Consider the following 17,527-nt stretch of genomic DNA (forward strand, 5'->3'; position numbering starts at 1 on the left):
AGCCGTTTTTGGTCTGGCCTCTGGGGCAAGAGGGACTTGGTAATACCCGCTGCGGAGGTCCAAGGAAGAGAACCACGACGACCCTGCGACCAGGTCCAGGGACTCATCGATGCGGGGAAGGGGGTATGAATCCTTCTTGGTGACCCCGTTCACCGGTCAGTAGTCTGAGCACAGCCGCCAGCCACCTGTCTTCTTCGGGACCATGACTACAGGTGCTGTCGGAGGGCTCGATAATGTCTGCCTGCAGCATGCTCTGCACTGCCTCGTCGCAAGCCTGCTGACGAGCCAGGGGAAGTCTGCGCGGGCGACACCTGATGGGACGCGAGTCCCCCGTATCAATCTCGTGTTCCACCAGATGCGTTCGGCCCACCTCCTCCTCCTTCATGGCAAAACTGCCCTGGAACTCTAGCAGAAGCTGCCCCTCGGTTTCTAGGGTACTCACGGTGGGTGTAGGGGGTCTCCCCGCAGGCTCAGCAGGGTTGTGGATACGGGTCATAGTAATCACAGGCCCCCCCCGGAAACTCACTGTGCCTGCTTGAAGATCCAGGAGGCAGCCCGTCGCCTTCAAAAAGTCCAAACCCAGAATACACCGGTCCTGTACATCCGCTATCCACACGGGGTGCCGCACTTCAACTCCCCCCACCGACACAGACAGCACGCCTCTTCCTTTCATAGCCGCCAACTCTCCTGTGACTGTGCGTAGACGCACCGATGTCGGCTCGAACATAGTCCCACTGGGCAACACATCTGCTCTCACCAGGGTTACTGTAGAGCCTGTGTCCACCAGTGCAGCGCAGGGCACCCCTTCCACATCGACAGGGACATAGCAGGAGTCCCCACCAGCACGGCCCACCGCAACGACAGGCTCCACGCCTGTGCTGTCATCTTCTTCAGGAGAGCGTAGAGTCTGGCTCCCCCGGCTGTGCTGTCGGGCTCCTTCCTCGGATGTCTGAGTCGGTGGCAATAGAGCTGTGGTTTGGTTGGGGAGTCTTTGGGCTTGGTTCCACATATTCTCCTTTATGCGGGCCCCCCGTCGTTTCCCTGGGCCCGGGGTGCCTTGGGGCAGTCTCTGGCCAAATGTCCTGGCTGACCACACCCCCAGCAGACCCTGGTACTTGGTCTGTGTGTTGGCTGCAGAGAAACAGCCCTTATCATTTCCGTCATCTCGGTAACCGATGCAGGCTTCTCCTCCTCCCTGCAGCTCCTCACAGCCGGTGCTGCCGGCACTCCTCTGCTTCTAGCAGCTCCACTCCACACGTTCTCTCTCTCTCCACAGCCATCTCCAAGGCCGCCTGCAAGGACTGTGGATGCTGCAGCTGTACCTCGACCCTCAAGTCCGCAGGGCGGAGAGCCCTGATGAATTGATCACGTGCCAGCTCACTCTGCACTCCGGGTGGCATGTGTGCATACGCCCGCCACGTCAGGCTCTCCACGTTGTTAGCCAACGCACGCAGCATCTCTCCACACTCCTTACAGCGGTTACTCAACTCGTTCCAGAGCAGCTCTGGCGGGAAACACTGTCCAAACCCCCTCTTCAAAGCCCCCGCTAACGCTTCATAGCTGAGTCGGTCCACAGGGCTAAGCAGTAGCAGACATGAAAGAGCCTCGTCTGTGAGGCACAAAGCTAGCTGTAGTGCTTTAGTCTCTATTGACCACCCCCCGGCATGTGCAAGTATTTCAAATTGGGCATGGAAAGCCTCCCAGTCTGCCTTACCCGAGTATTTGGGTGTTTTCACGGACCCGGCGGCGGCTGCTGCTGGTTGATGGGCGCCGCCATTGTTGTTTACATCCAGCTTGGAAATGGCGCGATATGCCGCTGAAGACGGAGACATTCCCGCGTCTCTAGCCATCTTCACCGCCGACTCTCTCAGGCGCTCTCTCGCCTCCCGTGCACTCATGAACTCTCTACTCATGTCCTTCGACCACCCGCATGCTCCATCTTCCTCTTCATCACTACTTTCCTGCTTCACTCCCATCTTGCTGAACTTTTCCATCTCCGCTAGCTTCCCGGCTAGCTCCGTGACGCAGTTACGGACTCCCGTCAGGATAGACGTCCTCCGTTCGAAAAGTCACTTCTGACACCAATGTAGCGTTCACAAGGTGAGTCGGAAACAGGCTTCTCGTTATTAGGCTTTAATAACTCTTGTTTGACAACAGATGATCACAGGTACATGTACACTTGTGGGTTCAACCTCACACTAACCTAACTCCTACCCCTACACATATATATATAGCAGTGTCTACGTCACAACTCCCCGCCCTCCCCCGTCCGCTCCCCCAACCACAGGCCCGCACCTCAACCAGCATCACTGTGCTATGATTGGCAGAGAGACGGGGGATGCCTGAGTGACACCCTGGACATCCTATGCAGGGTCGCTACAATACTTAAGAGGGGGGTGTATATTTAGAAATATATATATTTTTTTTTAAAAAGACTAAGATGCAGGCTTTTTTCAGAACAAAACCTTATAGTTTTACATTTCAGTGGTACATTTACAAAAAAGAAAACTCACATATTGAGTGAAAAAAGTTAATTATCCTCTATGAATTTAAAGTCGTTCATTTTCTAGAAACAGCTCAAATTGTGGGAATACATTCAGAATGGAATGAGAAAAAAGTAAGTTTATTTTTTTATTATTATTATTATTATCTAACGATCAATACTAAAAAGTAAGTTTTTTCTTGTGAATTTGTGATTTTCATGTATTCATTTTAAGTTTTGATATTAGCTCCTCCCCTAGTATCATAATTTGTTTTCTTCTTACAACAGACTTTTTTAATTGATGGTACAGCATCTTCTCTGCTGCCTATTGCTGACCATAAGGACTAGTTGCATACATCAAAATAACATTTGATTAATCACTGTACAGTCTGTGATCCCTCACCTACACCCGGTGTCGCCTTCTTGGTTAGACTGAATCGGTGAAGGCTTGCCCAGCTGTAACCTTGGCAGCGGTCCAGCGGTCTCTTGTTGAGGTAAAGGTGGCACAGAGGAGACTCGATACAACACCACTGGAACGGCAGGAGATCCTCGTCTGGAGAGAGAAAGTTGATTAAATATTAAATACACTGCCAAGGACAGGTGTCTTTGAGCTCCTTGAGCATGGCATTAGATAGGAACTTTATGTGTAAAAAAATGCTTGTATCCTGAAGGGTACAGTACAAAGCTCCTTTAGATACATTTCTGTATATACTTTTAAAGTCCATGTTTTCTCCTTTTTTTTAAATGAAATCCAAATGCATATACTTGACTTGGTCTTGAATACAGCTTCATTTGCACTGTCTCAAGCAGTTTTTGACTTTGACATAATTATTATTGTATTGAAAAACTGGATAAAAACAATCACTGATGACGATTGAGACTTGAACTCCTTATTTAATGTTGGAAAATTATTTAAATCATAATACCAATATGTTTTTGCACGCTGTTTCCGTAGAAGTATCGTTCGTTGTACCCAGCCAGCAGCGGGCCATCAGGGTCATACACACACCTCTTCCCTGAACCGTGTCTGTTGGACAAGACGGACTGAAAGACGTGCCCCCCTGCGCCCCCCCATCGCAGACCCCTCAGCGTCTTCACCATGGAACCCGAATCAGTGGTGTCCTGCATGAAGGACAAGTCCTCCCGAGCCTGGATGCGTGTGCAGGGACATGGAGGTAGCCCCGTTGTCCACTGTGCAGGGTTTGGCTGCTCCATCGCCCACTCCTGGCACCTTAGCCGGGAATCTAGGTCTGACCCCCTTGGTGCTGTAAAATCATACACCAGTTGACCCAGCTTCCCCATGACCCCCTTCACCTGCTGGGGCCTGTATCTGCCCCCAGGCCCGAAAAAGTTGTCTGGGGGTACAATGGGCTCCCTGTAGGAGGATTTTCCATCCGTGTAGCCGATGATAGCGTCATGGTATTGCCTCTGGCCGGGACCCCAGAGCATGTCCCCGTACCGCAGGAGGGCGAAGGAGCGCACTCCATCAGTGGTCAGGATACATTGGAAAGTGTTAGTCTGAAAATGAAAAGTAAGTTCTGTTATAGATGTTTTTACATTTACACTTATTACTTACTTTGTTTTTTTGGCCCGTTTTCATGAATTACAACAACATATTTAAAAAATTATTTTAAGTGTCATTCCCTTGAGATATGTTTCTGTGTTTAATCTGCCCATGGATGGAAATTAAATAGCTAAATTAAAAAAAAAATTTTTTTTTAAAGCATGGTCCTTTACATAGTTTTAATTTAATTAATAATAAGAATACATTCAAAAAATATATATAATAAAGATAATAATAATACATAACATTCAACAAAATAACAAGCTGATAACTAAAGAAATGGCATTGATCCTAAAATAAGAAGCTGGGGCCTTTTAACAAGGGGGTTTGCCATCAAAGCTCCAGCTCTCCTCGTGCCTCTCTGAGTCCTGTTTCCAATTGCTTCAGAAGTTTCCCCCACAGTTGTGTCCCTGAGACACTTCACCCCAAATTGCTCCTGTGGGGATTGCCCACAGTATTGAGTATGTTGCTTTGGATAAAAGCGTCTAACAAGTGAAATGTAATGTAACAAGTAAAAAGAGGATATCAACTAAACATTTACACATATATTATTGTAATATTATAGATATAGAGGTTTACATTTACAAATATTCTTCAGCCAATGTTGCAGTCTACCTTGCATGGTATAGTTTGATACATTTAGCAAATAACAACACTAACACTTTAACAGTGTGTTAAACTATAGAAATATTAAAAATATGTTTTTCTTTTATGCAGCCTGAAAAAAATATATTACTGTAATCCCAAATTGATTGTCATAATGTATCCCTGATTGTAAAACATCTGTGTGTCACTACACTACTCTAAATTGTAATACATTCCCATCATAAAAGAGCAGCAAGAATGCACTTACTATGCCAAAATGCCATTGTAAGAAGTAGTAACATAGACAGGTGGCAGCTCTGCTTTTATGCCCTGTAGCTGAAACAGCCCCAAGGTGGCACCAAAGTTAAACAAAACAGCCCAAGTGTTATGAGCTTTCATTGAGGAGATGGTTAAAGGTTTCATATTGCACAAAACAATAGCAAATAAAGTAGAACTCCCTGCAAAATATTATTTCAATAGAATGTTATTATAGAACAGAATTATTTAGTTTTTATCACTAACAAACAATTGCATTTTTTATCTTGAAGTTCGTCATGTTGAGGCAATTATAAATACTTAAAGAAATAACATATAAGAAAATACAGTTCTGCTGCATATCATACAAGCATATAATCAGTCTTATTTAAAAAAGGTATAGCTAGAAACTATTAATGTTACATTTGTACGATAATGTTAAAAGCTCAATATATAGTAATAGAAAATTAAAGTACAAGTATGCCAAAATAGTACTTCAGTTTAACACTTGGACTTAGTTACTTACAACCACTCTTAAATACCAACTGATGTTCAGAGATAAAAGAAAGGAAGAACGAAAGAAAATAAATCTGTTTAGTTTTAAATCTCTTTACCTCTGAGAAGTTGATTTTCTGATAGGCGACGGGCATCACATGGTCCCAGGTGATCTTGAGGATCCATGCAGGGGTGAAGGCAGGTTTGTTCCTCCGCTGCTCGAACATCGTCACATCATCTGCCGTACGGTTAAACACTATCTGGGAGTAGACATCTGACATATCCAGGCCATGGTATTCCTGAAAGATTAGAAAAAGAAAATAAGGAGATATATAATGCACAAGTTACAAAAAATGCCAGACCCTAACCAATATGATAAGAAAAAATAAATAATACAAAAATAACGATAATAATGACAACAATAACAAACAAAATAATGAATACAATAATAAAATAATTTAAAATGTGAGAAAAAGTCCTTTACATGAAAAAATAGAAAACCTTAAGTAATAGAAAACAATCACATTAACACATCTAACCTGATAGAGCAGCCTTCCGTCCCCATGGGTGAGGTCAGCATCATCCCAAAATGCCGCCAGCAGGCCCACTGTCATGTTGTCGGGGAAACCATAGGCCAATGGAGCCGGGAGCAGGTACTGCTCGTTCTCAGTGACAGATTGAAACTGGACAAGGCCATTGTCTGAAAACTGAGAAAGGAAGGAGAGATACAGATATCATATCAGACTGAGTTTACAATAAAATCCTAACAGTATTGCTAATATTTAAGTAGTAATTTTTTAACTCAATTTTTTATTTTTATTTTCACAGTAAAACCTTGAGCAAAACATGTTATATACATATTATGTAATTTATGCTGACATTTACACATTGTAGATTGTAGTAAGTCGTGATTAATGTAAGTGTATTGCTATCACATATCACACTAATGAAACGTATTTATATTCTAATGAGAATTACTGTTATCTCTGTGATGAGGCTTTGCTTTAATATTTAGCTTGCTAATTAAATGTGCTGGTAAGATTCAATTACATTTGCTCTTAAGGAGAGAATCCTTTTTTGGTGTGGATACAGGAATGTATGAATAATATGAGACATGACTTGGATTAAGATGCAAACATTTCTAAATATTTCCATAATAAAAAAATCTGTTTTAGAAGATTACAACTTTTGCAGAGTGTTGCAGACAATGGCAGTTCTAATTAGGGGCAATAATGGCCAATGCCCCCACACAACTCAAAACCTCTGTGGATCCCCCTTACTCTGGGGAATAATATTATTATACAGTTCTCTGCCCAAAGGGGAAATTGTGATTATTCACAGGAAGTGATGAAGAAAAAGTTAGTATTGTTAGTTTTTCCAAGAACCAACCTTATAGGGGTTGTGGTAAGTAGCAGTTTTGCGAAATAAATATTGTACCTTAAAGCCTAACAAGACCCAGGCTTCTCAATCCTCCCATTCCCACCCATTAAATGGTCTAGACTAGAGCCATCACTGGTTGTATATAAATGCTTAAAACTCACATAAACCCTGTAGTACAATTTTCCCATGAAGGGGAAACCAATAGGTGGGGTGATGTATGGTGAATTTCCATCTGCTGAGTTCATATTTACGCCTTTATCACCAACCTCATCTCCAAAGGGGTACAGGCTGCTCTCTATTTGTTAAAAGAAGACAGTTAATCAGTGGCAAAACTCAACACAAATACATTATACTTCCATTAATCAAACAAAACAGTTTGCATTCGAACTTTGACAACAACAAAAAAAGAAATGTTATAATGAGTCCCAATTGAAAATTCTGTGTATAAGCTCAACAGGCCGTGCCTTTTAATCTAATGGGAATCGTTGGAATAAATCACACTGTCAATCGGACCTTTTTGCCCTTGGTGCTGTGTGAGCTAGGCTCTTGCTCCTCTTTTCGCTAACCCAAGAAGTATGTCAGGAAGCATTTGAGTTTGACAGCTGTTGACAGTTCTGCTGTTTAGGTGGCCGTGTCAGACCTGACCTTTACCTCACCTACCTCTATTAGGCTTACCATTGATACACATTTCTAAATTGGCTGTAAATGGAAAGGATGTATGTTTCCATAATGTCTTTTCAGACATGTGAAACCAGACATGTGAAACTAGATAGGTAATCCTGAACTCTTGAACTATGCACACCAAGCATTCTAGAAGGTGCAATAAAAGCGTAAAAGTTCCAACCATAATTCTGAGTAGGCGTTGTGGTTTTTGACACCTTGACAACGGTTACAACGGTTACGAAGAACATGAGTCAGGATGCAGACGGACTACGTAAAATATTTGAACCATCTTCCTGGGCCAGCGAATCTTAGAGACAAGCTGTCTCTGTTAATAAATTAAAGTATCAAGTTTGCATATTTGAAATTAAATGTTTAAAGAAAAAACTTGATTCTAAACATGACATTGACAATGTGTGTTCTGCTTTCATGAAAAATTTTCATATTCCCTCTTGTTAAAATTGCATATTATTACTATAGTCTTTATTTGTTTTAATTTTAACTTTACATTTTTAATTGTTCATTTAAGTAAAAGTTGAACATATGTGGCCTCCTTCTCCCTCAAAGATAGAAAAGGGGAAACCACCTGATGCAGAGAGGGAGGAGGCAAGAGACTATAAAAGATGATGTGTAAAGAGGCTCTTGGCTCTTGGGCTATGGGCCCTGGGCCTGGGCCTGGGCCTGGGCCTGGGCTCTTTTAGACGGCTTTAGGACATTTGACTTGTGAACCTGTTGCTTTTGTATTTTGACTTGGTGTCTTATTTATTTTTTGGATTCTTCTAAATCCTATATTTTTGTTAAAACCTTAATAAAACCGGTTTGTACTTTGTACATTTCGATCCAATTCCTGGTCTCTCTCGTGGTCTCTGAAGGCATCTGCTTGGTCTTAGAGTGAGGTAAGAACACCCTTCCTTGGACAAGGCTGACATTAGTTGATCATTTGGATTTTAAATTGTTTAAGGGGAATAGAAACCCTGCTAAGGTTAAACTATATTTTCACATTGGTTACTGTGGTTGATGTGGTTTTGATCAATGTTGAAATATGATATAAGCTCTGCTGATGTGGTAATATCACTGCTGTGATATTCATGTTTGACTCTGGCTGTGTTTGATATTACATTTGCATTGTTTTGATTGGTATAACTGGGGATCAAAATTAGGGGTTAGGGATTGTGGGTCCTGAAGCTGCCCTACCAAGGGGTCTCTCAACGACACAGGGTTTCTCCTCCAGGGGCAGTTTAGATACTGCTCTGGGGTTCTACCAGCCCACCAACACCTACTACACTATACTATTGCTATCCTGGCGGCCGCAGACCGACGCTTTAGTGTCTGAAATAAGTGATACGACGGGCAGCATGGTGTTAGAGGCCATGCTGTAAGCGCCCCCCTAAACAGATTACGTTGATTTTGCGTGTCGATTCTGGGGGGTTTAGTCCTAAAAAGATTGGACGGCCGTTCACCGGAGCCTATTCAGCACCGGAGTTCGGTATCTTAGACGGCCTAGATATTAACATTGGTTGTATCGAAGTTAGATGCCTTTTCACAACATACATGGAAAAAATAATCAAAAGAGGCAAGGTTCTTGTAGACTTTGTAAAATGCCACTCAGAGTGATGTGTGTGATGAGTGAAATAACAGAACCTCAAATTTAAAATTATACTGGTTGCTCCCCCAATTCATTCTGACTTCTTAAAGTTGCATTTTGAAGACCTTGTTTCTACAGTTTGATGTAATTGACTATTTTCACATAAACCTGAGAGAGCTTTTCTACCTAAAACCAAGGCCAATTTTCTTCACACACTGACAAATTTGATGAGTGACATTTCAATAATGCCTGAAATACATTTTCCACTAAAAGAAAAGTAACAAAAAAAGGCTGATGAATAAAGAAGAACATCAACATATGATTAACAAAGGGAAAACCAACCCTTCCGAGTCATCATTCTGCACAATACGCTGTTTTTGGGACAGGAACAGTTGAAAGACCCTGGCAGGTTGGTGCAGGATGTCTGCCCAGGACAGGCCGTGGGTAAAACACACTCATCAAAGTCCACACATCCTCCTTTTCCATGACCGTTGTCTTTGGTAGCATTCCAGCCCTGACTGCAAGAGCACTTAAAGCCTCCTGCATAGTTAGAGCAGGTGGCAGCTGGGTGACACTGCCCATTGGCCTGTTGGCACTCATCAAAGTCTACACACAGTGGTCCGATACTCACAAAGCCGGGCATACACACACATAAGAAGGACCCTGGGCTGTTGTGACACCTTGCAGAAGAGTGGCACGGTATAGTCAGGGCGACACACTCATCTACGTCTTTGCACCAGGAGCCATTTCCAGTGGAGCCTAAAGGACAGTGGCATGAAAAGGAACCAAGTGTGTTCCAGCACCGCGCAGAGGAATGGCACGGTGAATCCTCACACTCATTGGTGTCGACACATGCCTGCTGCTCCTCATGGTACCCCAATGGACATGAGCAGTTGTACCCTCCAGGCAGGTTGGCGCACACCTGGTCGAAGCGGCAAGTGGTGTTGTCCATGCACTCGTCGATATCCTCACAGCCTGTGCTACTGGGTTTGTACCCAGGGGAACACAGGCAGAAGAAGGATCCTGCTGTGTTTTTGCATATTGCGTACTGAGGGCAAGGGGTGCCACCTGGGTCGTTACACTCATCCACATCCTCACACTCTGTACCATTCCGAATAAACCCCTCATTACAGGGGCAACGGTAAGATCCAGGGATGTTGATGCATGTTGAATGATGCTGACACACTGATGGGTTGAGGAAATCTGAGCATTCATCTACATCCATGCACTCTGTCCCATTACTCAAAAATCCTTTGAAGCATTCACAGTAAAATGAACCGATAGCATTATTGCACGTGCCATTGGTGCAAAGCTCACCCAACCCCATGTCACTGCATTCGTCGATGTCCACACACAAATCATCCACGCTGGAAAATCCAAAGTCACAACTACACAGATGGCTTCCGTTGACATTAATGCATGTGCTATGCTCAGGGCAGGTAGAGTTGTCTTGGCATTCATCAATATCCTCACAGTCAGTGTTGTTTCCTTTGTAACCTTCCCAGCAGTCACAGATGAAAGATCCAACTGTGTTTAGGCAGTTTGAGAATTCAGGGCACTGGATGAAGCCAATGGAACACTCATCTACGTCTAAACACAGGGAGCCGTTGCCTACGAAGCCAGGGTCGCAGGTACATTCATAGCTCCCGTCTATGTTAGTACAGGTGCTGTTGTCAGGGCAGGAGAAGTTACCGGTCAAACATTCATCCATGTCCTGACAATGTGTCCCATTGTTCAGAAACCCTTCCCAGCAGTCACATATGTAGGAGCCATTTGTGTTAAAGCAGTAGGAGAAGGCAGGGCAGGCTTGATCTTGCGATGTGTTGCATTCATCAACATCATAGCATCCGATACCACTTCCCTCATAGCCATTTTCGCAATGGCAGTAGAAGGAACCCTTGTGTGGGTAGCACTTGGCAAGTGGGTGACAGATGCTACTAGCATTCAGGCAGGTGTCTTCACTCACACATGTGCCATCATCATACACCAGGCCCAAGATACATGAACATGTGTAGAAACCAGGTGTGTTGCTGCATGTCATGTTGCTGCTACAGGTTGTGGCCAACTGACATTCATCAACATCCTCACAAACAAAGCCGTCACCCTGGTATCCATCCTGGCACTGGCAGGTGTAGGACCCGTTTGTGTTTTGGCACAATGCATGGGAGCTGCAGTTGTGTGGCAGGGTCGAGTTCTCCTCACATTCATCCACATCCCGGCAGTCAAAGCCATTGCCCATTGTGCCAGGTGGGCAGGCACAGTAGAAAGATCCAGGAGTGTTAGTGCAGCTGGCAACTGGATCGCATCTTCCGTTTTGGACTTGGCACTCATCAATGTCTATAATTTATCCAAAATGGGACAGTGTCAGGGAAACAGTCCCGAATGGGGCTAAAGGTGAGACTACTTATGGGGATAATGGATGCTTACAAATTAGGAATTGATACTTACCAGAGCAGTTCTTCCCGTCACCCGAGAAACCGCTGAGACAGAAGCAGGAATAGTTGCCAATTGTGTTGACACACTGGGCAAACTCACTGCACTCTTGCTGTCCTGACTCACACTCGTTTACATCTAGAAAAGGAATGGACAAATAGGGAGGAAGATAATTAAGCTTAACAGAATCCCAAAATAAACAAAAAACAGCTTTTACAATATTAGGTGTTGACATAGTAGATACATTTTAATGCTAAGTCACTGTGATATACATAAACCTACATTGTTTTCAATTCTAGAATGAGTATTTACTCGTACTGTTGGAATTTGGCGATAGCTTTCTGATATTACATGAATATATACTCTAGATGCCAGATTCATTCATTGCAGAGTCCACATCTTTTTTGTCCCACTAATTCTAATTCCTTTTCAGTATCTTTATCTTCTGCTTTGATATTGGTATTCATTGGAAACGAGAATACAATAAAGGGTGATGGTTTCTAGAGAAAGGATTGGTTTTATTTTGTACAGTCTATAGAATAACTGCCTTACCGACACACTGTGTTCCATTGAGAGTGTAGCCTTCTTTGCAGACACATGAATACAATCCTGGGGTATTCATACACTCCGTTTCATCTTGAGGGCAAATGTTTTCCCTCTCACACTCATCTATGTCAGAGCAAGCCAGCCCGTTGCCCACATAACCAACGTCACACACACACTGGTATCCAGAAGGTGATTGGTGGCACAGTCCACGACTGTGGCAGACAGGGTCACACAAAGGACTGGGCATCACGCAGGTGCCATTGGAGGCCAATGTTCCATTCAAACATGAACACACATGAGCACCAGGGGAGTTTATACACTTTGAGAAATCTGGGCAAAGAGGATCATAGAGGATGCACTCGTCCACATCTTCACATGAAAAGCCATCACCTTTGAAACCCAGCTGACAGGAGCAAAAGAAGTCCCCCATGACATTGTTGCATATTGCACGTGCGTGGCATGTACCTTCCACAGAACACTCATTTATATCCTCACACTGAGTGCCATTTCCTGCAAAACCTCGCTTACAGGTGCAAGTGAAGGACCCAATGGTGTTGAGGCAGGTTGCGTTCACATGGCACGAGTTATCTTTACACTCGTCCATATCAACGCAGTCCATGTTGCTGGCCGGGCGGTAGTATCCGACCTGGCAAGGGCACTTGTATGACCCATCAATGTTCTTGCACTTTTCATTCACTCCACATGGATTGTTTGGTTCACACTCATTTATATCCTGACAAAGAGTCCGGTTGACCAAGATGTATCCTGGTTGGCACAGGCAATAAAAGGAACCCTGGTTGTTGACGCATGAAGCCTTGTTCCGGCAACCTCCATTGTCCAGCAGACACTCGTTTATGTCTATGCACTGGATCACCCCCTCTCCAGAATAACCCACCTGACAGGTGCAGTTGTAGGAGCCAGGGACATTCCTGCAAAGGGCATTGGAGTGGCACTGCTTAGCCAGTGAGCACTCATCCACATCCACACAAGTGAAGCCATCCCCCCTGTATCCTGCTGCACACTGACAAGAGTAAGAGCCGGGTGAATTTGTGCAGTTTGCGTAAGGGCTGCAAGGGTCCTCCAAACACTCATCATTGTCATTGCACTTGGAGTTATTGAAGGTATATCCTCTACCACAGTTGCAGTAATATGAGCCCCCAGTGTTGACGCAGTTAGTGATAGAAGGGCAGATGTTTGGTGTTGCACACTCATCAATGTCCTCACACAGACGACCATCTCCTAAAAAACCTCCCAGACAGGAGCACTCGTAACTCCCAAGCCTGTTTATACAAGTTGCACTTGGGTCGCATTCATTGATTCCATTGCATTCATTGAGGTCTGCACAGGTCAGTCCGTTTCCGTCAAAACCACTATTGCAGGTGCAGCGGTATGACCCCAGTGTGTTAACACAGTCTGCATACAGACTGCAGGTGTTGCTTGCACATTCATCGATGTCCACACAGCTCTTCCCATTGCTTTGGAAGCCACTCTGGCAAGAACAGCGGTATGAGCCAGGCAGGTTTTGACAGCCTTTGTAGCCAAGTGAAGAAGAACACACACGAGGAGTCTCTGAACATTCATCTATGTCAAGACACAGGTAGTTTCCATTTCCTTTAAATCCAGCATTACAGGTGCAAACATAAGAACCAGGGTTGTTAGTGCATGTGGCGTTCCAATGGCAGATCTGTGAGTTTGCGCATTCATTTATATCCTCACACTGAAAGCCGTCGCCCCTAAAGCCATTTTTACACCGGCACTGTCTCCCACCCTCCAAATTACTACAGATGGCACCGGCATGGCATCCCCCGTTGTCTTTCTGGCACTCGTTGATGTCCTGGCAGTTAGTGCCATCTCCAACATATCCATTTATACAGACACAGCTGTAGCTGCCAAGGTTGTTGTTACAGCGAGCCTTGGAGTGACAGCGATGCAAACCGCTGAGGCACTCATCAATGTCGTTGCACAGCAGACCATTGCCCTGGTAGCCCATGCGGCACTCACAGGTGAAGTTGTTTCTGACCTGCAGACAATCGGCCTGAGCATGGCACTTGCTGCCAGCTGCCTCACAGTCCTTCAGGGTGGCAACTGAAAAATAACAAGAGGGAGAGAGAGGAGATTGAGAACTGCTGAATGTGATTATGGGTCAACACAATTTTTACACAGATGTGTTTAGGTGGTTTATGTAATCTGGTGTGTACTGTCTGTGTGACAGTGCCATTGAAGGAAACGTACCTGCACAGCAGTGTTCCAGCCCTGCAAATAGACTGATCAGCCAAAAGAGTGGGAACCTGTAATGGCAAAGATAAAGTGTGTTGAGTGTTTAATCGTAGCCTGTTTTTCAGAAACAATGTAGTTTATCAACTACTAGAGACATATTGGTGAGGAGCTCTGAACTTGAAAATGGTGCATATATATCTTGTTTTGTCACTCAACACCCCAAAGATATTCTATCTAATTTGATAAATAACAGAGTAATGCAGGAAATCTCCATATTGGCAACATCTTCTGCCATTTTTGCCTCATCCCAATATTTTTTTTAAGGCAGTGGCTGAGAAAGGAATTGAGCTAAATTGTGAGAATAATGACATCAATCCCGGTTTATTCTTATTATGTTACCATCTAAATGTCAATATTCCCTCGAGGCCATGCAAGATTATTGTCTGTGTCTCAGGGGAAGGCTCTGTGTGGACAGAGACAGTACTGTGGCACTCCTATTACATAAATGCAGAACTGTCTACTGTATGTATATCTCATCAATCCACCCTTAATAACGACAACCACGACATGATGGCGATGACAGATGCCATCATGTCCACCACCACCTGTAGCCTTCAGATAACTTTGAAAACACAAGGTTAAAAAACAAAAACTGAAATATTAAACATTAACTTTCTGGAGTTTTTGCTAAAATCACTAATCCAATCTGATCCAATCAAACTATCTTTTGGTTGAATTATTTTCATACAATTACTGACTTGCATCACTGATTTTGGCTATGTATTCAATACATATTAGAGATTAATAAAGTATTGTCATTTTGAGGCTATTCTCAGCTATAATCTAGTTCTATTTGTTAAAGGTGGGGTAGGTAAGTTTCAGAAACCGGCTTGAGATACACTTTTTGTTATATTCCATGGAATGCTCTTAACATCCCGATAGCAATGAATATCTGATGTGCTTTGACAAAAAATCTATACAAAAATGTCATCTGTGGAAGCCGTAATACTGTAAAAAGTACAACCAATCCGTTTAGCCTGCTCGCTAAACGGATTGGATTGCCGCCCTGTCTGTCAGCCTTCCATCTCGTGCACGCACAAATGTATCTCGTGCCCTCATTGGGCGTGCCGTCATTGGGCGTGCCGTCATTGGGCGTGCATTGCGCGTTCATGTGTGTTGGAGGAGGTGCTCTGTAAGGAAGTCTGAAGGAAGGGGCGGATTCTTTTCGGCTGTGTACTTTCAAATTTGAGTGCACTCGAGCCGGTTTCTGAAACTTACCTACCCCACCTTTAATAGATTTGTTGTATAATATTATGAGCATAGACCTGATTTGTCTTTTATTTACTGTGTCTTGTGATTTCCCTTTTGGATTATTAAAGAAATCATGTATTCAGTATTTTTCACATTTAGAAATAAACTAATAAGTTGAACATGGATGAACATGTATGTCACTAAGACAATAATACACCGTTTTTATGTTTAAGTTCATGTATGGTGGTGATAATATCGATTTAATATATGTGTTCCAATATTACAGTAAGAAAAATAACAATTTGGTAAGGGTCACATGAAATAGATGAAATAACAGTTGCTATAAACCATAAAAGAAACATACAATTCTTAAACTACATCTTAAAGTGGACCTTACAGTATACCATAAACACAAAAGACAAGATAAATAATACAGAATAGAGTAGCATATTACTCACCGCATCTTTCCCCGTCTCCTTGTGGACTTTGAGTCTCTTCCCTTTTCTACGTCTATGCCCGCAGAGTTGAACCTCCGCCGTCAAGCAGCCTGTTCACCTTCCTTCTCCTCCACCTCTGTCGTTATTCCTCCACCCCTGGGACTCGCAACAATGGCCCACCGAACCCTGCACTGCCCTGACATTTTAAACCTCTGGGAAAGGGAACACCCATATCACCCAGCTTATGTGTCGGCTGTCGTACAATAAGAGACCCGTGCCCCGAGGCCTTTGTTTGTCCCCATCACTGTGTCAAAGGTAAGGACACCAATATGTCCATCAGGGAGTTGGGATTTGTGTAATTTGTACAATTTCCCTTTGTTTGTCAGAGAGATCAGTTTTTCATCAAAAAGGCGTGTTAAAAACATGTGGATCATATTGCAATCACTATTGATACCAGAATAATATGAGAATGTAAAGGAATACTTCAACCACAAAAGGACCATCTGTATAACAATAACTCACCCCATGTTTAAACATGTTTTGCATGCCTCCATGACGAACAAGAAATCAAAAATGTTTAGAAAAGTCCTTAAGAGGCCCTATAATGCTTTAGTGCGTTATATAGGTAAATGGTCTGCAAATGCTAAAATCCCAAAGTTCCCTCCAGAGGGAGTTTCTCTCCCCTTCATTTAACTATTTACACACTGAAAAAAAGCTTGTATAAGGAAGTGTGAAACTGTACATTTTATTGTTCAAAATAATAAGGTTTAAGTATTTAAAGTAACATTGGGGTCATATGATAAAGAAATTATGATTTTGTGGGTGAAATAAAAGATCCATATGGTAATCCATATGGGATTCATGTAAAATAAAACCAAATTGTTGCTATTATTCCAGGGTGAGTTCTACCATCTAATATAAGACTTCATTTGTGCAGTGACATAGTTGACCTGCCATTGATCCCTGTGTACAATACAGTATATGACACACAAAGTCATAAATCCTTGGCAGCAGCTACTGGAGCGACAGATATCGAGCTGGTTTATCAGCTCTACCCACAAGTGGGAAAAGTGGAACTGTGGTAAAGATTTCAGTTTATGATCACTGCAGACTGTTTACCTTTGTTCAGTGGCGGTTCTAGACCAATTTGACTGGGGGGGGGCCACTGGGGGGCCAGTTATTTTCTGAGGGGGGCACAATAAATGCAGGACGAAAAAGAGAACCAGACAGTATGAAGTAATTGCGCATAAGAAAACAATGCAATACAGTTATTGGTATTTGTTTCAGTACACTTATTTATTTCAGATATATCTTATAGTTATTACTGTTAGCTTCAGCTTAAGTTATAGTGCAATGTTTGCACTAACACCATATTTATATAAAAATAAAGGCAATGAACAGTTACATCTCTACTTTACATCTACAATTACACGGATACAATAGTTTAAATCAGTGGTTCTCAACTGGTGGGTCGCGACCCAAAAGTGGGTCGCGGACCCGTTAGGAGTGGGTCGCGGATGTGTGAGTGAAGAAAAAAAAAATGTAAATTTTTTTTTTTCAATATTTTTTTTTTTGTTGGGGAAAACTCAAACTTTTATTTTGAAGGCCCAATTTTCTTACAGTCGGCGTTGGACTGG

The 17,527-nt window shown here is 43.2% G+C and overlaps 2 protein-coding genes across 4 annotated transcripts in view; both read right to left on the bottom strand.

Moving 5' to 3' along the window:
- Window positions 1-2,191, bottom strand: part of si:ch73-105b23.6 (mucin-like protein) — a 43,686-nt gene extending 41,495 nt beyond the window's left edge. For all 3 annotated transcript variants that reach the window (XM_034224938.1, XM_034224948.1, XM_034224930.1), the window contains exon 1: window positions 1,715-2,191. In XM_034224938.1, coding sequence (XP_034080829.1) covers window positions 1,715-1,994 — 280 coding nt within the window. In that variant the 5' untranslated portion in view covers window positions 1,995-2,191. The remainder of the gene's footprint in view (window positions 1-1,714) is intronic.
- Window positions 2,192-12,371: 10,180 nt separating this feature from the next.
- Window positions 12,372-16,093, bottom strand: LOC117551694 (latent-transforming growth factor beta-binding protein 4-like). Its single transcript, XM_034224661.1, has 4 exons — window positions 16,009-16,093; window positions 13,777-14,070; window positions 12,451-13,515; window positions 12,372-12,388 (listed from the first exon to the last, which is right to left on the bottom strand). The coding sequence occupies exons 1-4, from the start codon at window positions 16,091-16,093 to the stop codon at window positions 12,372-12,374; spliced, it is 1,461 nt and encodes a 486-aa protein (XP_034080552.1).
- Between the last annotated feature and the right edge of the window lie 1,434 nt (window positions 16,094-17,527).

Source organism: Gymnodraco acuticeps, unplaced genomic scaffold, assembly GCF_902827175.1.
Source record: "Gymnodraco acuticeps unplaced genomic scaffold, fGymAcu1.1, whole genome shotgun sequence".
NCBI lineage: Eukaryota > Metazoa > Chordata > Actinopteri > Perciformes > Bathydraconidae > Gymnodraco > Gymnodraco acuticeps.